We start from the raw sequence: 26,058 nt of genomic DNA, 5'->3' as shown, positions 1-26,058 counted from the left end.
ATCACAGGAAGAAGGCAGCAGCAGTGACTGACCAAAGAACCAGAGGAGAACTGGGAGTTCATGTGAGTCACATCCCTTTCCTGAAGGATTCAGGGAAGCCCCTGAATCAGAAAATCAACATGCTGTGTCTTAGCAGAGGCTGTGTCCCAGTGGCCCTTTAAATTGCATTTTGTAGCCAGAGAAAGAAATACATCCCTGGTTATAAAAACGCAGCCTCTATCAAAAGCCCATCCATCAGCAGGAACATTCTGTAATTCAGCAGGCTCCTCGACAAGGTGGCAGTGACCTGAGGGAAGCTGAGATTATTAAATCCCATGTACAGGACTCTGAAAAGGCAACAGCCACCTTCTAACAAACCAAGGCAGCACAGTGGTTTATTCCCTGTATATAAAAGCCCAGACAGGAGATTCACTGAGCTAATCTGGCAGTGCTATAGGGCTATGGAAAAGTCTCATCAACATTAAGCACACAAACCCCCCTGAATTAGGTTAATGCTGACTGTTAAAACAGAAAACAAACCACACAGCAGATTCTCTTATTCATACTGGAGCAGTTTGGCTCCCTTGCAATCCCAACATGCTGCATGGCTCCTTCTCTCTGCACAGTGATGACTCTGCAGTTCAGCATCCCTGAGCATCCCTGGCATGTCCTTGGAGCCGACCCTCATGCCAAGAGCAGGAAGCAAACCCACTTTGGGAATGATTCACTCGCACAATGGTGCTGGCAGCACCCTGATGACTAAGGACGCTCACAAACAGCTCCCACACACTGTTTGTTCTTCACCCAACAGCATGTCAGCCACGAGCCAGTGGTTTTTGTGGGAGAGATGTCAGGTTTGAGGGGAAATGATCTGCAAACCTCCATCAGCTGCTTCACTGGGATGCCTGGGACGGAGCAGCTCAGGGAAGGTTAATCTGCCCTATCAGCAGCAAGGGTGCCTTGAACCATGCTCTGCAGGCTTTAATGGTGGCATAAATCTGGAGTCTGTACAGACTTGGTCATTTCAGGACCAATGTCTTTCCCATCAGCAGGAATTACTCGCATCTCTTTACCTTAACCCTGTGAGATGGCTGCGTTTCCAATGAGTCAGCAAGTCGCTCTGCCGTGCACAGCATGCATGGGCTTGCAATCAGGTATCACTATGGAAAGCCTTAATAATTAATAGCACTTCCCATCCTGATAACTCCCTCAGGAAGGATCAAACTTCCCAATATCCCAACTGGGAAGCAGCAACCAAACTCACTGCACTGACGTAAAACAGGGCGCAAGTGTCAAAGAAAGCTCTGTTGCCTCGGGAGCTGCCTGATTCCCAGCCCAGTGATATTAAATATTCCTCCTGGCCTATGGAATGCTGAGTGGAGCCGGTTGTAAAGCCGGCAGAGGGAGCCCAAAGAACAGCATTGATGCCAAAGAAAGCTTGAAAATGTGACAAAGACCACATAGAGTTGATGTAAAGCTGGGGAGGTCACACAGAGTGCAGTGTCTAGAGCAGGCTGAGCGCTGTGTTACTTATTAGATGTCAGACCTAATTGTTAATCAACTGTGCTCTGCTCTGGTTTTGTTGGGTTCTCCCACCCCTCGCAGCAAATAAAGCAGATGGAGGAAATTTGGGGGGGAAAAAAGGGATTTTTGTATACTCAAGAATAGGGCATTAACCAAAAAGAGGGTTTTTCTTTGCAGTGCTGTGGGCAGCTCCAGCTGAAGGGCTGCTGCACAGCCCCATCCCAGGGGCAAGATCTGTGCTGGGGTTTGGGGTTTTAATTAAATCAAGAGCAGGGGGAACATTGAGGAAGAAAATGGGAGAGCAGATTATCTTCCTCCTTCACAAAACCCACACAGCCAGCTCCAAATCAGTAACACAGCTCATGTGTGCACAGCTTTAGGTACAGTCTTGTATCCTTCAATATTGGTAGGACAGAAGCACATACAGTTCCATAGAGGAACGAATGCAGTAATTCATCAGTGTAGGTCTGGTGCCCAGTGCTAACTGATGCTCAGCAGGATCAGGGCATTAGCTGCCCATTCCTCTGCTTTTCAAGGCCAGGTTGCACAGGGCTTGGAGCAACATGGTCTGTTGGAAGGTGTCCCTGCCCATGGCAGGAATTTGGAACTGGATGAGCTTTAAGGTCCTTTCAAACCCAAACCAGTCTGTGATTCTATGAAACATATAGGACATGAGGGAAGAGACAGTGGTGCAGAAATTACCCCAAATCACCTTCTTTAATGAGCTCTGCCTCTCTGCCACCTACAAAAACCCCTACAAAGACTTTGAAAATATTACTTCTTTCTAAGCTCCTGCATAAATATCACAGAACTGCATTTCAGCCTGGAAGTTCTGACAAGAATCTGGATTTTGGAGTGTGAGTTTTGCTGCTAAAGTGGGGATTGTGCAGGAGTCACATAACATTCCTCCTCCGGGATCTCTCCTTTTGGTGGAAATGGAAAAGCAATTAGGATCCCTGTGCCCTCCCATAAGCTCTTCAAGCACAGGTACCTCAACATTTGCACTCTATCAGCATCTGCATGAGTGAGATACAGCCAAAGAAGTGATCAAGGAAAAGGCACAAGGCAAACTTATAAGAAGTGGGCAATATTAATTAGGTGCTGCCAGTTTTTTCTAGCACTAATAGTGTCCTCTGTGGCAATAACAGTCACCTTACCTCAGTGCTACTGCAGTAGATGTTGCCAGGTAAACAGCAGTTAAACAACAGCTCCTTAAAAGCCAGTGTTGTGTATTTGGGTAAGCAGAGAACAATGGAGCACTGATTTCCAATAGAGACTGCAGAATAAATGCTCTGCACTGCAGCCTGAGGTGGATAATGCTGTCTTTATTGACTTCCTTGAGAGGAAGACTAGCTCCAAAGCTGCATTTTAATGTCAGTTTAAATGTAAAGATTCTGGGTACTCAAGGCCTAAATTCTATGATTCTAAAGATGCAGATGAAGAGAATGAGAGCAGAACTCTGCTGCACAAAAATGACAAAAACCAGAGACAGATGAGGCAGGTAAAGCCTGCACCCACCGTGGTCACAAGGGGAAGGTTACCTGTGGAGCTGTTGCAGGTCTTGGAGTGGTTGTTGCACTGGCACGGCTCGCACGTGGTTTCATTAAACCTGTAGTATCCGTCACTGCACCGGTCACACTTCAGGTCCATGACACCAACTTTACACTGGCATTTCCCAGAGCTGCACATGGAAAAAACAAACAGTGAGATCTGGATGTACTGAGAGGCATCCAAAGTGCAAACCTCTGGTCAGTGATTTGGACTCCCTTTCCAGAGGAGGTGAACTCTTCTGGAAGCACAATATGAAACCCATAGGCAACAACTTCCAAAAGCGATGGGGAGTTCAGGAGAGATTAAATCTCTGCAAAAGCAGTTGCCTTGACAGCAGTCTTGAGCTGGGCACCAGAAACCATCGCTCACTGTGGAAAGCCTTGGCCCAAAGCCATCCTCATGCATTACCCGCAGCAGATGCTCCAACAGCCTCTCTCCCTTCCCAGCTTCCTCAGGCACCTGCCCCAGGTCGTGCAGGACAGTGAGACACCCATGAGCCCTACACCTTGACCATAAAAGAGCACCCACATGGATGATCACCTCTCCCCACATGGATACCAACCAGCACTCCCCAGATTTTTGGGAGAGTGGACAATTCCCTGCTCACCAGGAGCTTTTCCTGCTCCTTCAAGAGCACAGCATCTCAGGTGTCTTGCTTGGATTTCAGCAGGCATGAGCCACTTGCTCTCCTTCATGATCCTATTCATCCCTTCCACGCAGCATCCCCAAAGCCACCCAGGCAAAGGCTCTCACTCCAGTCACCTTCTTCTACCCAGGAGGAACCAAGGAAAGACAAGAGAGGATTTTCCCTTCCCCAGCAGTTTCCACTACACTAACCCCAGCCAGGAGCCTGTTTACTTGGGCACAGAGTCTGAAGTGCACAGAGGGTGGAGCTCTGCGCAGTTAAAACAGAGGGTATTGGTGTCAGCTGCATGAGCAAATACCAAGAGGCTATAAAAAGCAAAGGTTACCCTCATTCCTTTGGCTTTCCATGCCAGTCTCTTGACATAGAGGCTTCAAACCCATCGCTTTCATAAGTGACTATATACTAGTAGCATTTAAGCTCAACTCTCAGGGAAACAAGGGTATGTAGGGACAGGACACAGGAGAATGGCTTTAACCTGCCAGAGGGGAGATTGAGATGAGCTCTTAGGCAGAAGTTCTTCCCAAAAAACCATGATCTAGTCTCCTACAGAAGATGGCTTCATTTGAAGCCGCAGTAGACAAAGCAGGTACCACCAATGGCTTCATCCTCCTCTCAGCTCTCCCCCTGTATTACCTCCTCCCTATCCCTACGCTTGTTTAATTCAGTATTCCAGGGTTCAATGTGCCTGCACAGAGATAACCTATTGTTCTCCCTCTCTCCTCCTGAGGAAGAGAGAGCAATGCACAGTTTGCTTCTAAAAGCCCCTGGAAAAAAACCTGCTGATTAAAACCAATAGAGGCTGAGGCTCCAAATGGCTCAGTGCACTGTTGATGTGTTGGTTTTCATTAAGATGCAGTAGATTGCAATGTTTTGGGGAAGACATTGCTTCCGTTGGAAATTAACATCATTTAGTATTTCTCTTGTTCAGTTGCTTGCCAAAGGAAGAGGAAACACTCAAAGGCGCACCAAAACACGGAACTCGGCCCAAGTGGGTACACAATTAAATAGTTCCAGCATGTGAAACTTCAGGCTTATTCAATGGACTGATTACAAGAAGGAGAAAGAGAAAGATGACGTCTCCTCCTTTCCAGACCATTATCTGGAGTTGCAGCAGGCAGATGCACAATTCAAAGGGATGCTGTTAAGCAGCTCAGTACATTTGACTTTGAAAGAGCTTTTCACAAGACCCAACGTTCATCCAAGCGTTGTCACAGTGTTGGAAATGAGAACAAACAGAAAGTTTGGGTCTATTTGTTTCTAACTGCTCCCAGTCAGATATTCCTGTATGTAGGCAGGGAACAGGCAGATCCAAGCAGGGAAAAGCAACTAATGGGGGGGAACTGATGCTTAACCTGAAAACACACCTGTGTTTACTCATAGGATGTGCCTTATAAGTAGGACATAGCTGGACCAAGCACTACAGGTGGTCAATGTTCACCCTCCCAAGCTGGAGTCCAGAGTGCCCCGTTTTATCCTCTCCTGTCCCTCCATTAAGCCTTTACATTGCCACCCTCCTCTTCCTCTCAGCAGGCACCCCTCCATCCAGAATCCCACTTCATTGCTTTAAAGGAGCTTTATTTCCCCAGTGGCTCTGCTGGAGCTCAGCGCAGCATTTTGGGGGCAGTATCCCTTGATTTGACTTGTTAGCTTAAAAATAACAGGAAACAAAGCTATATATATATATATATGTACAAAAAAAAGGCAGTTTAGTAAAGTTTGGGTTTAATGCCTCTCAAACAGACCTTTTCTCAACATGTTACATGTGGCCCAGAGCCAAGTTCTGCATGTGCAAGAATTAAATCACTCAGCAAATATAAAGCTTTGCCTGTGGTCATTGCTTCCATAGAATAAAGCCCCCTTACAACACTCCTTTTTATAGCTCCAGCCCAGCAAAGGCTGTCAGACACTTTTTAAAGCAAAGGTCAATGATATAAATGCATTGAAACCACACAGAAAAAAAAAAGTGCTGTTAACAGACCAATTGTGCACATAAGAATCCAGAAACTTGAAAGAAAAGACCCACAGTTTAATACTTGCATGGTGAGAACTGAACTGGATTTTGAGCATTAGCCAGGAATTTCTGTTTTGGGGGGAAATAGGGGGAAAAAGAGGGGGAAGGGAAGGAGGGAAACATTTTGATGCAATAACATCAATTGCTCGACTCCATTTCAGATGATTATTAACTCCATTAAAGCCAACCAGTGTGCAGCTCTCACAAAAGAATCGATGTTGGGGCAAAAACAGGCTTCCAGTAACAAAAGCCTCTGTTTCTCCTAGTTTTTTATGAATATACTTACTTTAAAGACCATGTAGGTAGTGCATATCACATCATCCATCAACTTTATATACATTTCCTAATGATTAAAACCATCACCGGCACATGAAGCCCTGGCAGAGGGAGCCGGCAGTGATTAGCCAGCCAGTGGGGATAGGGGCAGAGCACGTGCAAGGCTTGGATCCAGCACTGAGTGATCCAATACCCAAGGGCAAAGGCCACACTTGAGGCCAGGTTTGGGATCTCCCAAGGCAGGGGGCTCATGCATCTGATCAGAACTATGGGCTTTGTGTCATACCTTAAGAGCTGCTGCCTTGATGCCTGCAGGGCAGTAGCTTGGGGCTGGATGTGCTCACTGCAGGATGCTGACATACAGGGTAGCAGGCACCAGGCAGGGGTCATATATAAAAGCAAGTATTGGGCAAGGGGGACAGCCTAAATCCCAAAAACGTATCTGCAAAAGCCAGCCTGGTTTCACTTCCATTCCACCCAAGGGGAAATAGCCACTGGATACAGGAAACCCCATCACTTGCCAAGTGATCTGTGCCACTAGTGGCAACAAAACGTTGCCTGTGATGGGGTTTTACATGGGACTGCAGCTTCACAGCTACAGAAGGGGATACAAGAGAGACCCCCACTCTTGCATTACTCTGGCTACTGTTCTAGAGGAGGACGAGTTTTGACCCCACTTGGAAGTGTCCCCTAGAGCACAGAGAACAGGCAACACCTCCAAAGTCCTATCCCATGTCTGGCCTGAAGCCACAGAGCATCCCACAGGGAATTTTCATCCCCCAGGTCTGATGGTCAGGGAAGTACAACACTGATGGGGTTTGCCCTCACCTTGTACCCCCAGCACAGGAGAGCTTCATCACAAGGGGAAAAGCATAAAAGCACTAAAATATGTGATATGAGACAGCTCCTAATGTGCAGTTGCATCTGCAGCGGGTCTCCACTCCTCCACAGAAACATCCTGAAGTCAGGGAGGGGACATGACAGCCGTAAGATGGATGAGATGGAGGACCATAGCCTTAAGGGCTGTTGGGAGACATGCCGTGCAGTTTAATGGTGTAACACAAAACCTCAGCAACCTCTAATCATTGATTTTCTTCTTTTTCCCCTTTCTTCTCCCAAGAAGGAGGGAAGGGAGGAATTCATTTGGAATGTTTTCGCAGATGCCACAAGAACCTGGGTGCCCAGGGACTGCCTGACCATATCTGGGCCAGCCAAAACAGTTCAGCACCAGCCTTCTGTGCCTTTATATTTAAAGCATATCCCCTCCCAGCCACCACCTTGTAAACCTCTGATGACACATAAGCCCATCATCCATCCCAGCAGCACCCAGAGGTGCCCCTGTAACATATACAATTACCAGCAATGACAGGGCTCAGTATGAATGAGGGAGAACACGCTGCTGAACCGCGAGCATCTGTAAAACAACCCTCATGAAAAGGCTCTGTCACACTCTGATGGAGTAAGACAAAAGGATGCTGCGAGATGAGGTGGGTTCAGAAGAGATGTCACCAAGAGCAGTGTGTTTCACCAGCGAGCCAGGCTCCTTTTGTGCTGATCTGCTGTGATGTCTGACAGCAGCAGGGGATAAATCTCTTTGGGCAACACAGGGATGTTAACATCTGAAAGCTAAAAGCTCCAAGCCAATTCCATGGGCAACCAACGCTGTTGATGCTCACCCCAGACAGAGGAACCCTCGTGACCCACATACGATCTTCTTTTAGGTCCATTGACTATGAGGACACGGGGAAGCAGAGAGCAGGAAAAAGCCCCATGTTTGGGTTTCACCTCCCTGCTCCATCAGCTCAAACCACAGCCAAAGCACCCGAGAGGAAGGGTTAGTGCACCCATGGGTGAGCCCCGCTCAGAGCCGCCTTTGTGGAGGGCAGAAGAAGCGGAGCTTTATTGTGAGGAACATTGGGCCATTGTGCTCTGCATTCCTCGCTCTGTGCTGGGGGACAGCATCTGTTTATATGGCAGCCCTAGACGGAGCGGGGACACTTCACAGCTCTGAAAGGCCACTCTGTGAGTGTCAAAGGGGCACCTTGTCTGGCCACCGCCGCCTCCACGGCCCCGGCTCCCCCGCTAAGGATGCCCCGTGCAGATGGGAAAGTGGGGAATCTCCATCCCAGGGCTCTGCTGTCAGCCAGGACCTCAGTGGCTGGGGAGGGAGGAAGCGATGGGAAGACCATAACAGAGAGGGAGGTTGGATGGGGTCCTCTAGGGTTTGGCATGAGGAGGAGCAGCAAAAACCTAACTAACCACAAAATCTCAACCCCAATGGGTGGGTCCCAGCTTCTCAGAGCATCCCCGGAGATCACAGCGCTATGGGGATGGGTAACATCAATGAAGAGGATGCATCAGTGGGGAAGGCAGGGAGATGGGACTGGTCCCCACTGGACTCAGTTTTACCCAGTACAGTCCCTCCATCAGATCTCAACTGATGCCTCCTCTCAGGCAGCAGAAAAAGCCATGGGCAAAGCACACTGCCTAAGGTCAGGTTGGGCACCACCTCCCCTAAACCAGAATCCAGCCACAAGAGCTTAAAAATGGAGCAAATATGTTTGTTGAGGGCAGTCAGTGTTTTCAAGTCTCCACCAGACAGCACAGGAACAGCAAAGCCTGCTGGAAAACCACCAAACAACAGGATTTGAGAGAAGCCACAACTCCTGTAGCGGAGATGATAACAATCTGCCTTTCTCTGCTGCTGTGTCCGGTCACTCGTTCCCCATCCCTGCCTGCAACAGAGTGAGCATGGGTGGGGGTACAATATTGTGGGGCAAACTGGATGTAAAGGGTATAAGAGTCTGTAATAGGAGAGAGGTTTAGATAGTTAAAGCACACAAAATGCTCTAACAGGGCACTGATCAAGGCCACATTGGACAGAGCCTTGGGTGACATGGTCTAGTGTGAGGCATCCCTGCCTATGGCAGGGGGTTGGAACTGGAGGAGCTTAAGGTCCTTTCCAACCAAAACCACTCTATGATTCTATTCTTCTTATGATGTCCACATGTAACTGCTTCTGCTACAAAAAAAGCCCTGTTCTCTGCAGTGTGATGCTGACAAGGCATTAGTGGGAGATAATGAGCCTCCGCTTGTGCTCAGCCCATCTACAGAAGTCATTTAAAATAGGAGAAAAGGGGGAGGCTCGGTTTGGGGTTTAAAAATAAAGTTCTTGAGGAGCTGGGCTCCCAGAGGTCTCTCTCCAGAGGGGACCAGTGCCCGGTGCGGTTTGCTGGACTGCTAATTGGCATGGAAATGCAGCTCCCATGCAAAGCAGAGCCATTGCAGAAGTGTGATGACAGCCTAGAGACAGGAGATGAAGATCTTCCTCAATGCAAAGTGAGAACTCCACCGCCTTCCCCCAGATAACCTCCTGTGGTTGGGATGTGCAGAAGCCCTGGGAATGTGAGGTCTCATTTCAAACCATTGCCATGAGCACCCTTCCCGCGCAGGCTGATGAAGCTCCACAAAAACCTTGAATTTCAATAGAATTTGCATTTTATGACTACCAAAAACCCTAAATGCTGCCGCATGTGGCTTCATACCGCGTGGTGCTCAATCCGCAACCCACCTGGGTACTTCCCAACACCATCAGGACCGACATTCCTTATTCTTTTTCCCCTCTGCGGTCTCTTTGCATCCTTTCACATCCCACCAGGTCCCCAGGGTCCTTCAGGAACCCCAATCCAAAGGGGTTGGAGTTCCAACTCAAAGCCCTTCACAAAGAACATTGTCCAGTGCTGCTGACCTTACCCTCAGCAGCAGCACCCCATATGAGTGAGGGTCACAAGAGCAGCCTCTCCAAAGAGAAGCTCACTACAAAGAAGGCACAGAGGGATGGAGGCTGCCCTATGAACAGCACTCCCCTTTCAGCCCCACAGCATCCCCGCTCCAGGGGACAGCAGTGTCTGAATGCTCTCAGGGAGCCTCTGCCTTAATTCTAATGTGAACACAAAGCATGAGATGCCCTTGAGGGGGGCAAAACATCCCTGAATTAACACTTTGGCATTCACATGTGTGCTTTATCTTTTCTTTTAGAACGGAAATGAGGGACAGGAGCTCTCTCTAACATGACTTATGCCGAGCCTGTGGCACGAACCGTGCATGAACCAGGATCCACGCTGCAAGCTGTGTCCCCAGCCAGCAGTAAGGAAATACTGCTCAGTTAGGGAGGGAATGGAGTGCTGCATGCTGGGGCAGTGTGTTTCAGCATCAGACATGAACCAAGGCTAATGTTACCTCCAGGTATGTTGGAGCCTCTGCTTCCCATCACCCTCCTGCTTGTGGGGAAACTGAGGCACAGGCAGGGGGAGCAACATAAAGACCACAGTTTAATATGCATCTGTTTTCAGTAGGGACAATGACAGTGTATTACCTATGTTTAGAGCTTAAGGGAGCTGAAAAAGCCTAACCTGGTTTAGATGCTTAATCCAGGTTTAGTTAAACCGTGTGGCAATCCTTAAACACCAAACAGCAGCACTCCTCTTGTTCACAAGCACAGGTACAGTGCAACAGAAGTTGGAGGCGGAAGCATCACTTTCTCTTCCCTGGAACTGGGGTGAGTTCATTTAAAACCAAAACCTCCCAGGGAAAAAGGGAATCAAGGGCTGAACCATGCCAGTCTCTTGATGCAGAGGCTTCAAACCCATCACCTTCATAAGTGACTATATACTAGCAGTATTTAAGCTCAGCTCTTAGAGAAATAAGGGCCTGCAGGGACAGGCCAAGGGGAATGGCTTTAACCTGCCAGAGGGGAGACTGAGCTGAGCTCTTAGGCAGAAGCTCTTCCCTGTGAGGGTGCTGAGGCGCTGGCACAGGGTGCCCAGAGAAGCTGTGGCTGCCCCATCCCTGGCAGTGTTCAAGGTCAGGTTGGACACAGGGGCTTGGAGCAAGCTGCTCTAGTGGAAGGGGTCCCTGCCTGTGGCAGGGGTTGGAGCTGGGTGAGCTTTGAGGTCCCTTCCAACCCAAACCATTCCATGATTCTATGCCTGCAGCACATAGAGCAGGGCTGGTCAGGGCTGCTAGGAAAGTACAAATGAATACACAAGTGAAATGCAGCATCATTTGAGGTCTCCTGCTCACCAGGAGGGTGCCACAGGCTGCCTCTTCCTGCCTGCACTCCTGCTCCTTTAAATCGATCAGCCAGAGGACAGGTTAACACAGGACAACTACTTCCTCATGCAGTTAAAGAGCTGTGAGCTCCTGGTGTCATTCCAGCAGGGAAAGGCTTCCCCTGGACCAAATCACTTTCCTCTGGCCCTGTGCTTCCAGGCAGAGCCCTGCCACATCCCAGGGATGTGCCATGAGTCACTGGGGACACAATGGGCAAGGCCACAATGCAGGACACAGAGGCTAGGGCTGTGCTAGGACTGCAGAAAGAGCCCTACTGCTGCCCAAGGGGGCTCCTTGCCCAGCCATAGGGAGTTGGAGATAGGAGTGCAAGACACAGGACTCTGCCTGTATGAAGATGACAGACAAATCAATGCACAGGGATGCAAGCCTGGGAGATGTGGGCTGCCCAGCCTGGGTATGGTGACCTTCTCCAGCAGGTAGGGATGTTCTTGCTTCCTCAAAGGACAGCAGAGCTTTCAACTGGAGGGGACCAAAGGATGGTGAGAGATGCAGCTGATGTGGCTGGGGCCACATTGCCATGGGCTGGGACCACCACCAGGGCTTTGCAGCAGGAGCACAGGCCTTCCATGCACCCATGTGAGTCCCTGTCGTTCTCCACTACTCCGTGACCTTGACCACAGCACTTGAAACCCCAGCTTCTGTCTCCACCCTTCCTCTATGGACTATGAACACTTCCAGGCCACAGCTATCTTTAGCAAGCATCCACACAGCATCCAACCCAGTGCAGTGTGGTTTTATCTGAGGTTTCTAGGCGTTAACCGCAGTAGGGACAACACACTCCCCCTTCTCCAAGATACGTCAGCCTAGGATTGCATCCAGCCCCACAGCAAGCTCCAGCTTCAACTACACACAGCTTTTCATCTAACACAAAACCCACCCAAAGCAGAGCACAGAAACTCTCTGCCATCCCAGAGGGGGATCTATGTGGATCTCCCCAGATAATCACATTTAAACCACCACCAAAACAGACCTTTGATTAGTGGCCATGGAGCCCATTCACAGCGACAGCATGTCAGGTCAATGTTCACTCCCAAAATCAACTCTGTGCCTCGGGAAAGGGATTTCTGGTATTTGTATTTGATGGGCTACATTTGAGGTCTGGTTAATAAACAGTGTACTGGGGTGTGCCATCTGGCCGGCCACAGAGCATGCCTAGAAATAACACTGATCATCATCATATGGTGATGCTTTAAAAGGCAGTTTGACAAAAGCCTGGGCAAGTGGATTGAAATGGCTGAGGCATGTTTTGTGTGCCCTGAGAGCTCAGCCTGCCCCTCAGACCTGGGGGGGTCACAGTCCAAAATGACACTGCTCTTTCACTCAGACACTGATCTCAACAGCAGTTGCTTCTGTTTCAAGCCAGCACACAGAATTGTGCAACTCAGAGATGGGCTGGTGCTGTAGAGGAATGAGTACATTAAAATACAGCTTACAGTGCTTTAATGTCAATGAAACAGAAGCTGGTGACTGGTGTTGCGCAATGCTTGTGAGCCTCATCCCAAGCAGGGATTGCCCAGAGGGATGGAGAGACATGCACTGCTCTTCCAGGGACGCAGCAGCAGGTAGACATCAAACCCAGGGCTCCAGACCCACTGTTTCCAGCATAACCCTCCATCCCTGGATTCACACACACACGTCCCTGCAATGCAGATGATGTTCTCCCACCCATCGGGACAGACCCCACCACAGGGATGCGCTCTGGTACCCACATCCCAGCATCCATCCCAGCCACTGACAGCAGCTGATGTCTCTAGTCCCATACTTTGCCATCTGCAGCTGCCTGCTTTGATGCAATAGGAATGGGTGCATTTTTCCTGCCGGATTTTGCATCCCACTTCATTTTCCCATATAAATCACTGCACGAGGCTGCCCCGCTCACAGCCACACTGACGCCCCCAGCCCTACACCACAGACAACTGACCTAATTTCCCTCTTTTTAAACACCCAGAGGTCATCTCCATCTGCAGCAAACCCCACCAAGCAGAGAAGCAAAGCACAAAGCCATCTCTGTTACCATCAGTGCTCCTCCCTCAGCCTTCCTCCAAATTGTGCCCTATGCTGCCCTTTCTAAATGCCTGAGGATCCCACATCTCCCACATCCCTCAAGGCTGTATAATGATGCTGAAGAGGAGAAGCAAGGGAGGTCCCACTGCCATTTCTGGGTGCGTACACATTGCAGTTATGGCTCACTATGAGCACCAGCTCCACCTCATTCTCCTTCACAACTCTGAGCATCTCACCTGAAGCTCCCAAGGGTGTTTCTTGGCTCACTCCATGCGAGACATCATCACCCATGTCTGCGCTTCACCGCTGCCCAGTGACTCAGAACGCTCCCTCCCAGCTCATTCAGTTGCTGCAGCAGCACCTCCCTCCTCTCCCAGCCCTTGAAGATCAGATTTGCCCCATTTGCTTTTCTGCCCAATTTCCCTTTCTAGTAAATCCAACTAAACTCTTTCTTGTCTGTGGCAATCCCTGATGCTGCCAGGCACATCCTCCCATACAAACCACTAAACAAACCAAGTGAAACTCTATGCTTTCCACCCCCAAGAATCACCTTTTGTAGTAAGAAAGCCACTCCAGTCAACTGGAACATTACTAAGTTCTGATTTTTCAGAGCTTACAGAAGCAGAAAGATACAGCATGGAAACAAAAAGGAAGGACATCAGCAGAGGGTTTGGGTGTTTGGAACGGCAAAATATATGTATACAATAATGGCAAAGAGCATGTCCCTGCAGCACATGTCGCTTCTGACTCAGCCCCAGCCTGGGCAGGAAAGTGCAGATGTTCAACACACGCTGAGCCTGCAACCAAGCCCTAAAAGACAACAAGGCTGATGCCAGCACAAGCTCATTGCATCCGCACACAGGTATCACCCTCCTGGCAGTGCCCTGGAGCACTGGGAACACCTTTGCTGGTGGCAGCAGGAGAAGGGAGCCCAGGAAGGCTAGAGCATCCCAAAGGGTCAGGCTGCTGCTCAGCCCATTCTATGCAGTAACACAGAGACACCCTCAACTCAGCAACAAATCTGAGTGACAGATCACTGGTTGGAAATGGAGATAATTGCATGCTGGCTTTTAAAAGAAACAATGTGAGGGTGGGTAAGGTGAAATGAAGAGGAACACATTCATTATACAACAGCTCAAAGCGTCAGCTGTGGTGACTTTCTTAACACAGCCAAGGAGAGGAGGTGGCAGGGTTAAACAACAGGCAAGGCAGGAGCTGACACTGCTGTCGGGCTGCTGCATGGCAAGGGCAGAGCATAAAGCTTCATGTGCCTCCATGTAATAAATAACCCTATGGAAAATAAACCTCTCCAAAGCTGTGCTCCACCCCACCTCCCCTCGAGCATGAAGGCGGTCCCATCCAGTAGGGACTAATGGATGCGCAAGGACGAGAGGATGCACAAGAGGAGATGTTCTGCTTCCATACAACTCAGAAACACAAGTTACCTCCCTTGTGGGCTGCCAGGGCTTGTGCCACAGCTATAGATAATTTTATACTCCAGCTCTTGAAAGACAGGAAGAGCATGCTTCATGAATTTTTATAAGCCCAGCTTCCTTCCTGCTTTTCCATGTCTCTTCCCCCCCCCCCCCAAATACCAGCACCAGATGCCAAGATCCATCCTTGCCCGATCTGCATCCCGCATCCCAAAATAACCCCATATCCTGATGCCACACACACAGCTCAGTGAAGCACCACCTTACTCACCCATCGCACTGGGCACTGAGGGAGCCGGCGGGGCTGCATCCGCAGGGATGGCACCGATGTTGAGCATCTGGATTTGGGAAGAAGCCCTGGGCACAGGTCTCGCAGCGCAGCCCCGTGTAGCCCTCGAGGCAGGGGCACTGCCCCGTGGTGCTGTTGCATTCCACGCTGGCACTGCCCACAGCGCTGCAGTTGCACAGGTCTCCTGCAAGGGGAAAGAGAAGCTGAAACCAATGTGATGGGGACATGCACTGAGCAGGACCAGTGTCTCTGCCCTCCCCTTGCTTACCCCAGGCTGGAAGCATCGGCGCTGTAAGATGCTTTAAGGTGATGAGATGATACAAACAACTGTTGTGAGCATCCTGGGGGATGCTATGGACCCGAGGGTTCAAACCCCACGGTTCATGTTTGAAATCTCTCCCCAAAGAAGAGCTAGATCACAGGTTTAACTATTTAAACACATACATATGTAGCTATATATAGTGTCTGTACATTGATATGCAAACGTATACATACACACTTGTCTGGTTACATGCCTCCAGGAGCCAAGTGCTAGCTCCTGCAATATGAGGATAAAGTCAGCAATAGGTGGCAGAATCACTGCTTATCAGATCCTCTGTTTCACCCCTGATTTACCAACAGGCTGGTTGTAGGACACCAGCCACACACAACACACCTGCACCATGAACCACCACCAGCACATCCCACTCCTGAAGAGTGGATAGAGTCCCATGACTGGAAGCCAGAGGAGCTTCAGGCCTGTGGCAGGGCTCCCACTGGAACTGCCCTCAAGGAAGCATCGAGCACAAGGAAATGGCTTTAAAAACTCCTGTGGTGGAGCTGGGGGCAGGATGAAGCCACTTCAACCACAACGGGCAACCTCCATCCCCATGGTGAGCTGGGACAGCTTTGGGTACCCATATGGTGCTATAGGGCCAATCCGTATTTAGAAGTCTATGGAAAGCACACACCAAGCAGCTGCTTTAAGAGAAGCAAATCTTGTGATCAAGTGAGGAATTCCCAGTCCCCCCACATGCTATTTCTCCTCATACTTTAAAGCACCGAACACACTGAAGGGAACCTCTCCCCAGCAGTTTGTTTCTGCCAAGAGCTTTATCTCCATTCCTTCACTGCAAAATATTTAGTGCCTTAATAATTTAAAGGTCTTTTTGTGCCAAGAGTGAATGATAAACAAGGATTATTTGCAGAAGTAGTGCAGAAGGCATCAGGGGCTTTACGCAAGCGCTGGTGTTTGTTATTCCCTGGGAAAAGCCAGTGTTCAGCGCACTCCATAGGGAAGCCAGGTCCCTATCCCTAGGAATGGTGACTCCAACCACATCAAGACAACCCACGTCTATGCGAGTACAGGTTTTTCACATCATTTAACATTCATATTGCCCACTTGTGCCCCAGTCCAATGGGAATGACCTGGAGCAAACCACCCTTTAGTGACTGGATAAAGGTTAGTTTACGAATACAGAAGCAGTCTGCTGGAATCAGACCACACTGAAGGTCTCCGAGTATCATTGGAAACACAAGCCAGAAGGTCTCCAGCATCACAGGAGCATTGTAAAGACTCCCCAGTCCCCATCATCCCTGGGGGCCTTGGAAATGGCTCCTGGTGCTTTGACTTCCCATCTGTTTCCTTCCAACACCGAGATAGGAGTTACTGAGCTTTGTGATGCTGTCAATGCACGCACAGTGTCCCCACAGAAGTCGTTTTGTACCTATACACCTGTGAAATTGCACCTAAATACGCTTCAATCTAAAGCAGCAAGTAGGACAAACACCTCAAGATCTGCAATTATCCACTTGAGCAGCCACTTCATGTAATGAACCAAATCCCCATCGCAATTATCCAAGTGGAACCCGATCGATTTGGGCACTTGGGCTTCTCCCAGCTGATGGGAGCCAGGAAAACTTGTTGAGCAAAGAAGAAAGCACTTTGGAGTTTGTCAAACATGCATCAAAACAGATTTACCTTTCAAAGTTCATTACGTGCAGTGCCATTAGACCTGCTAGACTTCATTAAGCAAAGGCAACAAGTAGTAGATCAGTTGTAACGGTGATGTTAGGGCAGGTCCAGCATGGGAGCAAGAAGCTGCTCCATGTGGATGCAGCTGGAAAGAACTCCTCCATGCTGGTGGGGACCATTCATAAGCACTGCCCCAGTTCTGCCCCCTCCATGCAGCGAGTGATAGACACAGCTCACTGGGAGCCATCAGAGCTCAAAAAGACACATGGGCACATTGCTGTAGAGTTTCAATAGCCTCATCCACTGCAGGGCACGAAAGGGCTTTAGAGAGACAGGGCTGGGGTGAGCAGCTTTATGAGCTTGGTTTTGTGGCCATGCTTGCACTAGGGGGGAAAAAGGAGGGATGTCCCCAGCTGTACGATGCTGACAGGAACAGGGAAAACTGATGTTGATAGCATATCAGTTATACTTCTAGGAATATCAGCCAAGGGAAAAACACAAGGAAAAACCAGAAGTCAGAGAAGAGTTACTGCATATATTGGCAAGAGCCTTGCATTTCTTCTGGCCTTTATCAAAGGGCCTCAACCATCCATCAAAAGCATCCAGCCATTGCCAAGCCATGGTGCAACTCACCGGGAATGTCACTGCTACCTACAGAAGCCCCACACATGCCAGGCAGCAGCAGGAGGCAAAGGCAGGATCCAGCCAGGCCCTGCTGCCTTATCCAAGGGGTGCAAACACAAACAGCCTTGCAATAGCAGCTGATTTGGGGTTGATCTTGGCAATGGCACCAAGTCCCAAAGTGGGTTTTCCTTCCAACACTCTGCACTGAGAAGCTTTCAGGAAGCTTGATGCTTCCCAAACCCGCAGCACCTTCCCGATGCCTTTTTATCTTTTCCTGCAGGTCCTTGCCCCTCAAAACTGCACCAAATTGGGTCAAAACCTGGAAGCAGCTCAGCGTCAGCAGCGAGCTCAACAGTAGCGCAGATGCCACCAGCTCTGCTATTGCCGGTTTCCCATGAGAGCAAGAGAAATGCTGCAATAGCCCAAAATAACACAGGCAAAAGCAGCTTTGTGCTCACAGGCTGGTGGAGCATCGGCTCCAGCTGCCTCAGCAGCAATGGGGGAAGCTGGTTCTGCTGCCAGCGGGGGCGCGGGGATGAGCCCGTCTGCTGCGGATGCTATTGGGAAGATGCAGAAGCATCCCTGAGTGTGTGATAAGACACACTGGGGGTGATAGAGAAGAGATATCCATAAAGGGATGCTTCCTTTGCAGGCCCTTCATCCCCCAAACCACCCCAGAGAGGTGGGGAGGGATGGTGGCCTGGTTCAGGGCAGCAGCATCACTTGTGGTCCCCTCTACCCACCTCCAAGCCACCCTCACTGCACCCAGCTCATCTCACATCTGCCTGGCTGATGCAACCCAAAAATGCCCTAAAGCACCTTTGGTTGCAACAGAGGAGAGGCAGCAGCAGCATTAAAATCCATTGCCCAGCACAGTATTGAGGTTTGACATGGTGATGTTCCAGACTATGAAAACCTGAGGCTTAATTTAAAAGACACTTCGTTGTCCCCATGGCGGCCAGGGTCAAGATGAGAAGGGTCCATAGCCTGAACAGGAAAGTGGTAACAGACATCTACCTTCAACTCTGGGAGTACAGCAAGGATGACAAGCACTGCAGAGGATGATCAGGGAACATTACCCTGGCTCCTGGCCAGAGCCTGGGTTTTTGGAGCCTTTATTCAGTTTTCTCAAGCAAATGCTTTAGATGTTGAAGGTAACCTTCAAAATCGCCTTACCCAGAGCTTTGCAAACACAAAGGAATGAACAGACATCCCACGTCCCCACTGCTGCCCATACTGGGGTGCTCATCCATGGTTGGAGGTATCGTGTTGAAGATAACACCATCAGCAATGGGATGCAAGGACCCCCTGGGGATGGGGTGGTGGTCCAAGCGCTGACTCCCAGCTCATAGTGACTCACCCTCACCCTGCCTCAGTTTCCCCATCCATAGGGTGTGCACCCAAACCCCATTGCCTCCAATCCCTGCCACTTCTAACACACCAAGGTTTCCCTTCCTTCCCCATAAAGCACCATGCAGCAGCTCAAAGCACTTGGCTATCAGTGATTAAAACACCACCTTTGCTTGTGAAGGTGCTGACAGGCTCTAATTACTTAACAGCCTTGATGACATTTTGAGATCCCAGAATAGAGGCACTATAAAAGAGCATATCACCACCACATGTTACTCCTTCAAGCCCCAGAACCCAAACACTGCTCCCTCCATGAGCAGCATTTTAACCTTTACTTTTCACTGCTTAGAGGCAGGCGGAGTAGGAGAAAAGGTTTATAGTTTGCTACAGCAAAGGACAGGCTGATGTAGCTGAGACACAGATTTAATGCGCAGCTTCTCTTAGCTGCAGCACTGAATTGATTCATTGCTATTAGTTGTAGGTTACTAATAAATTAGAGAATAGTTATTTATGGGGTTTATTGTATTGGATGTAAGCAGCACCAACACAACCAATAACCCATGCCCTGTGTGACACCACATCCCTTCATCTCCCATCCCCTCACAGTACTTAAGTAGGGCTCATAATGGTATAAAAATGATGTCTCAGATTATGTTTTCACATCCTTTCGGTCATGCAGTGGTTTAAGTATTCTCACATCTTTTAAGTGTGATTCCATCTCCCATCTGAGCCACTTAATGAATGAATAATTGAAAACCAGGTGAACTATTAACAGAGAGCAAAAGAAAACACTATGAAACACACCAAGATACCTGTGCAAAGCCATATTTGCTGGGGACATCTTGGACCAGTGCAAATCCTGAACAAAGTCACCTACTCATGGGAGCCAGTATGGGAAATCCAAGATGCATGTTATTAGTTAGAAGAACACAGCTGAAAGAGCAAGTCCCAGGGCTGCTATTTATTATCCTGCTTCAAAGCATCCCCAGGGAGACAGCCATTTCCTATTCTCTGGAATAGATGAAGGAAAAATAATACAGGTAGATGATAGATAGATAGATGGACAAATAGATAGATGATAGATGGACAAATAAATAGATAGATAGATAGATAGCTCTAACCTGGAGTTACTGTTCTGGTTTTGGGTGAAGCCCCAGCATGGTTTCTCAGCCTCACATGAACTGTGCAAAGACACAGCTCAGTGGAAACCTCACCTCCCAAATACCCCATCAGGTATCCTGCTGGATTTAGAAGAGCAGTAAAGATGCCAGGCTTGTAGTTACACTGGGTTTATTCCAATGAAATCTCGCTTCACACCAGTCTGACCTTCCACATATTAAATCAGCACTGACTCAGTATCCCATTCATCTGCACAGAGAGGATGGAGCTACTGCATTCCCACACACAACAGCATCCCATCCCTGAAAGGCTCTGTTTTGGTATTAGTGTAGCAGCTCCCCCCCTCACCCCCGACTTTATTCCTAAATTGAATCCCTGCCTGCTCTCCCTTCTCCCTCATTTCCTCCCTCCCAATCCCTCTCCAGGCACCATTTCTGACAAATCGGGAATAAAGGGATCAGGCAGAAGGTTTAAAAACCCATCCAAGGCCATTTCCTTCCCCCTTATAATTAAATTGTGGAACTCATTGTCAGGGGATGCTCTGGGAGCCAGAAATACTTATGGCTTCAAAGGAAGACTGGATAAGCTCACAGAGCATAGATCCACTGGTAGCTATTAAACAGAGGGCTCTAGAAGCATCCTGAAGGGAAGTCCCTGAAACACTGGCTGCAAGGTTAGGATTATGCCCTTGGCATCATCTTCTGTCCAGCCCTGAAGGGCTGAAGCTTTGCTCTGACCCTGCAGCTCCGATTTCTCCTTGTTTCCACTGCTCAGGAATGGTTACAGCTCCAGTCCTCCCCCCAGGCACACAAATCCCCCTTAAAGGGTTAGACACGGGTATTCCCACTGGGAATCTTCTCTTATTACAGCCAAAGGCACAGCTGTGCTCCGTCCCCCTGCCTCTCTCCTTTAGCCCCAAGAAGAGATTTCATCCCCTCAGTACAACCCACCAGCACACTAAACCTTCCCAGCAATTGGATGAAGGTCAGGCCAGCGCCATCCCAGGATGGGATACAGGATGAGCGCATCTGTGAGCATCACAAGCTGCTGTCTGTTAAGAGAAGGCCCTATTTTACCCAGCCCTTGCCAAACAACTCGCTGAGCTCCAGCCCATCCCTTCCTCATCTCTGATGCCACCATCCCAGCATGGTCAAGCAGCTTTTCCATTCAACTCCATCACTCCTCACCTGGGTAGCTGGGTGCAACCAAGCTGACACCATGAACGCAGAAGCTGCTATCCCAGTATAAGGATGCTTTTGCCTCCAACCACTGCAGTGAGCCTTCACCCCACGGCTTGCAGATCTGAGAAGGTACAGGAGTGTTGAGCTCTCCCATAGGGAACTGAGGAGCATCTGCAGGATCAGAGATGAGCTCAGTTGCATCTAGATGGCATTGAGCACAAGAGTCAAACCCTGCATTACCAAGGTGCATTAAAGTGCTCAGACCTGTCATTTACTCTCACTTGAGGCTACAGTGCAGAGCCAGCGTGGTAGGAATAGGATCTCTGGCTACCCCCAAAATGTTTTATATACATAGAAAAGCGTCTTGTTATTTTGCATTCATCTTATTACTGAGTGCATCAGATTCAGGGCACTTAAGGACTCCATCAGGCTCAAGGCACTGCAGAGCCAGGCATGTTGCTGATGAAGAGAACAGCATCATTCACGTTAATGCTGTTAAGAGCTTTATACAAGTCACTTGTGCTGTTCCATAAAAGGATTGTATGGGTCAACGGGGGGGGGGGAAGCAGGAATTCCTCAATGCTTTTACCTCACTTGTAATGCTGTTAGAAGACTGAACATATTTGTCGAGCAAAATTACATCAGATTAAACCTCTCTTATCACTTGGAAAGAACAATAAAGCCAAGGTCCCAACCCTCAGGGTCACACAAGCACTTTCTACCAGCAAGAAGCAGGCAGACTTGGGGTTTCAGCCAAGCTCCAGCTCAGCCCAGACCATGTCACCCCTCTGCCTTTAATCTGCATTCTCAAGGGGATGCAGCATCACTCCCTTTATTCACAGCCCTCCTACCCCACCAACCATGAATAAAGCAACCACTCTTTTCCAGCTAACCCACAACCACACGTTAAAGCCAAGGCTGCTTATTCCTTGGGATTAGTGGTTTTTACTCCTTCCCTGCACCTGCAATTGAACACAGAGACATTTGGTTTCTGAAAGCTCCTTGTGAAATGCGAACATGGAGCAATGCTGTTTTGTTCCCTTCCTTTTTGATGCTGAACAAGTTACCAACCTGCACGGCGAGCTTTGAACAGGCTCACTCCCATGTAAACGTGCATCAAAGAAGTCAGGCTCGCAGGTGTAAAGCTGTCTTGGGAGACAAGGATCAAACCCTGCCAAAGCCAAGGGAAACCTGGATTCTCATTAACCTCCTGTTCCCCCTGCGCTGACAGACACCCAGCTCGTGGCACCACCACAGAGCAAAACAGCTGAGGAGCTCCCATCGACAGGACAAGGTGATGTCAGGAGAAGCAGGAGTGGTCCAGGTTATAAGGCAGAAGAATGCACAGGAGGGATTGCACAGCTGCAGCTGAACACTCATCCCTATATAACAATACACTTCCACCCGCAGACAAACCCTCCGGGTCTCTTCCTAAGCAGGCTGTGTACCAAGAGGAATGTGGCCTTAAACTGTTTATGATACAAGAAAGTACAGTAACTTCAAACAGACCAGCTAAATGCTGCAGGATTAAAACCTCAACAGTTGAAAGAAAACTGATCCAAGCCCTTTAATTACTGCAGAAATAGTTTTGTTGGCGTTTTACTTGTGTTGGTTTGATTTTTCCCACTAATATTTCCACAAGCATCTGCAGCCATATAAATATTCCATGCTTCTGACTGAAAAATCTCTGTATTTCTTACCACCCAGCGTGTGACAAAGCCAGCCCGGCTCAGGGCTTAGAGATAAACAGGATGAAATGGAACTTTGGCAAGTCCCTCCACAGCAGCACACAGCATCCCTCTTTCAGCAGCACCTCTCAGGAAATGCAAGTACTTTAGTCAGCAAAATGCTTCCACATTCAAAGATCCAGACAGCTCATACGGGACAGGGCTGGGAATTTAATAGTAGGCTTCAATTTTAGTACCTACCGACCATGTCCTAGCAGAGAAAGGGATTAGGAAGAGCTGCATGAATAATCTGAACTATAATCATCTGTTGAAGCCTCCGTGTGCTCAGATCCCTGCAAAAAGTAATTAAAATCACCAACTTTGCTCGGTGCTTTAGGGAATTGCAGCTCGTGAATGAACACAGTGATTTCTACAGGAGCTTTAAAGGCACTGCAGAGAAATATCCTGAGGGAGAACCATCCTTCCAGCCATTTATATTTGGGGTATCATGTTGTGTTGCACAAATCACCAGCAAGAAAACAGGGGTTAGGGGATGAGCTGGAGGATGAGCTCCGATGAATCCCTGTTTTACTGCTCCCACTATACAGAGCTGGTACTCGCCTGGGTGAGGCTCCTCCAGTCCAGAGCCAGGCTCCTGCATGGGCTTGCACATGACAACCCAAATACTTTGCCTTCACTGCTGATGCTTTGCTGCAATGCAGACAGGGGCCAGGATGGTCCCTGCAGGGCAGGATGTGGATGCAGTAATGGGATACGATGGGACAGTGCTACCCTTGCCACTCAGCAGTCTGCAAAGGTCTAGGCAGGGCAGGACTCCTTTGCTCCACTAACACAGGCTGCAGAGGAGCGACCTTGTCCAGCTTGCATGGAACTAATCTGCCCAGCTACAGGAGCTGCCTCCTGCCTGCACACACCTAAACCCAAAATACATCTCTGGACCTTGCCTGCTGACAGCACCTGCAGATGCAATAGCATCTCCTCAGTCCTCACCATTAACTACTCATCACTGACACCAGGCAGACCTACCAAAGCTCAGTTCCATGTAGGATGGATGTGGTGAGAAGTCATCCTTTCTTTCTCATTTAAAGCACTGTGAGGGAAGACAGCACACGGGGATGCTAACAGCAACGGTGTTGCCATCAATCCATAATTCAATAGGAAAATGCTGGGAATCACGTCCTCCCGCAGCGAGGCGTTGGCGAGAGGCAGAGGAGCAGCTCTGCAGCTCCTGGAAGCAGCAGATGCTCCCTCGGATGGCTGCCACACACATAACCTCTGGAGATGGTCTTCACCTTCTGGGGCAGCCCAGGCTTCAATCCAAGTGAGCAGGAGCGCTTTCTGAACTGCTCTAATAACTCCCCAAGAGCAGAGATGCATCCAAAGGGAGGCTTTGGACATCCAAGGGAAGTGGATGTGGACCAAGGGGTCCACACTGCTGCAAGACAAGCAGCAAGGTCAGACCCCAAGTCCCACTTCCCGCTCCTCCATCACACCCCATGGACCGTGGGACCAGGCGGATGTGTCCCTCCTGTATCACCGGATTACCTCCTGGATGCACAGGAGCTTCCATGATGGAGCACAGCACGCCCTCTCCACCCATACAGAAGACTCCCCTCTCCCATGGCACTTCACATGAGCAACAGCCAACATCAGGAGCAACTCTATTTAAATCCTTTCAAGGCAGAGCTGCTGAAGGGGCTCGTGCACATCTCCTCAGCTGGTCTAGCACGCAGTGATGCTCTCTGCGGACACAGGGCAGGGGCAAGAGGCATTTTTTACACTGTTTTTGGCCTTTTTAAGGAGGAAGAAAGGGCAGAGCAGCTTTGGAGGGGTCGAGGCTGAGTTATGCTGAAGCCTGTGGAGAAAATCTGGAATGAAAACTTCCATCAGTAACTCCAGCAGGTGCCCAGGGCTGCTCCTTTTAAGATTCAGCTCCTCCACCAGAGGAGCAAAGGGACAGCCCCGTTAACAAAGGCTTCTTTTATCCACAGTGTTAATAAACACTTACTGAAAGTGTTAATCAAAAGAAGCTCTGCAGAGCCTGAGCTAAGACCCCCGTCCCTCTCAGCTCATTGCATTTACAAGCTCAGGGATGAACTAAAGCCTCAGCATCACAGGATTCATTCCCAATACACTTCCCTGGGTTTTTTTCCTCCCTATTCTAAATAAACACATTTAAATGCAGACTTTTAGTCATTACAAACAGCAAAAGTACCTTTCTTCCTCTTTCATTCACTTTAAAGGCTGCACAGAAGAAGGGAGAAGGGACTTGACAGTCAGAAGCCAGCAAGTCCCAGATCTCTCATTGCTCCCCAGCTTGGCTCCCTGTTTTGTCTCCTTGCTTAATAAGTGGAATTACCATAGCAGATACTCCAGCCGGAGAGAGTGACAGCACGAAGCATGAGTAATCACAGCTGGTTTCAGGCAGGTTTTGCCATTGTTTCAAGGTTATGATGACACAGTGCCACGGGCTAACTTGGAGTTACCGTGACTCCTGCCAGAACAAGGAGCTGTAGGTTCTAATGTGCAGCAAGCTGCTGGGACAGAGCAAGGAAAATGCCTTGTGAGCTGGGAAGAAGGGTTTCCTGCTCCGTGGGTTTTATTCCTGTGTTTTATAATGCAGCCTTTTGCTTGCCCTGCTACACTTTGCATGGGACAGCGATGCATCCCCCTCCAGCTTGAATTGGGTGGCTTTAATCCCCCTTTAAGAACGTTATTTCACCTTTGCTTTCATCCAGCACCTCCCAAACCGGGGTGCAGGTCTGCAATGAGACAATATTTGCTGGCAAGCCTACGGAAGAGAAGTTGAGCTTTCAAAGAGGGAACTGATACGGGCCAGGGCACGTCATGGAAAAAGGCACCTGGATGGAGAAAGCCGTCACTTATCAGTGGAAAGAGGGAAATGAAACAGATCCATTCTGTGCTGGGGACTGCTGAGGGGGAGCAGACAGCAGCAGGGACACCTCAGTGCATCCGAGCCGTGCTCCAAACCCTTCTCCATTGATCGCAGCGGTGTCATACATTTAGAGAGCACAAATTCCACCCCTTGCACACAGAGCAGGGGCAAAGTCCACCCGCAGCAGGTTCTGCCTCCTGCTCCCCTTCGATTTACCCTGACTTCGTTCAGGGCGGCACATCAGGTTTGCATTTCCATCTCCTTGGTCACCACGCTGCTGCTGACACAGATGGACACCGTTGCTCCTGCCTTAGCCATGGGGTTTGTATTTATTCCCAGCAATAGGTCACCTTCAAGAGGAAGGTGTTTCCATTAAACAGCACAAGTCCAGCAACCACAA

At 49.2% G+C, this 26,058-nt stretch overlaps 1 protein-coding gene across 1 annotated transcript in view; it reads right to left on the bottom strand.

The window, feature by feature from the left end:
* MEGF9 (multiple EGF like domains 9) overlaps nt 1–26,058 on the bottom strand; it is a 61,957-nt gene that overhangs the window by 10,165 nt on the left and 25,734 nt on the right. Inside the window, exons 5-6 of the mRNA XM_061477118.1 lie at nt 14,829–15,030; nt 3,045–3,184 (exon numbers count right to left, since the gene is read on the bottom strand). Coding sequence (XP_061333102.1) covers nt 3,045–3,184; nt 14,829–15,030 — 342 coding nt within the window. The remainder of the gene's footprint in view (nt 1–3,044; nt 3,185–14,828; nt 15,031–26,058) is intronic.

This window comes from Pezoporus flaviventris, unplaced genomic scaffold (genome assembly GCF_033815535.1).
Source record: "Pezoporus flaviventris isolate CSIRO_AGI_PZ_B2104156 unplaced genomic scaffold, CSIRO_AGI_Pfla_v1 ptg000097l, whole genome shotgun sequence".
NCBI lineage: Eukaryota > Metazoa > Chordata > Aves > Psittaciformes > Psittacidae > Pezoporus > Pezoporus flaviventris.
Note: the sequence above shows the minus strand (reverse complement) of the source record. Positions and strands in the feature narration are given on the sequence as shown.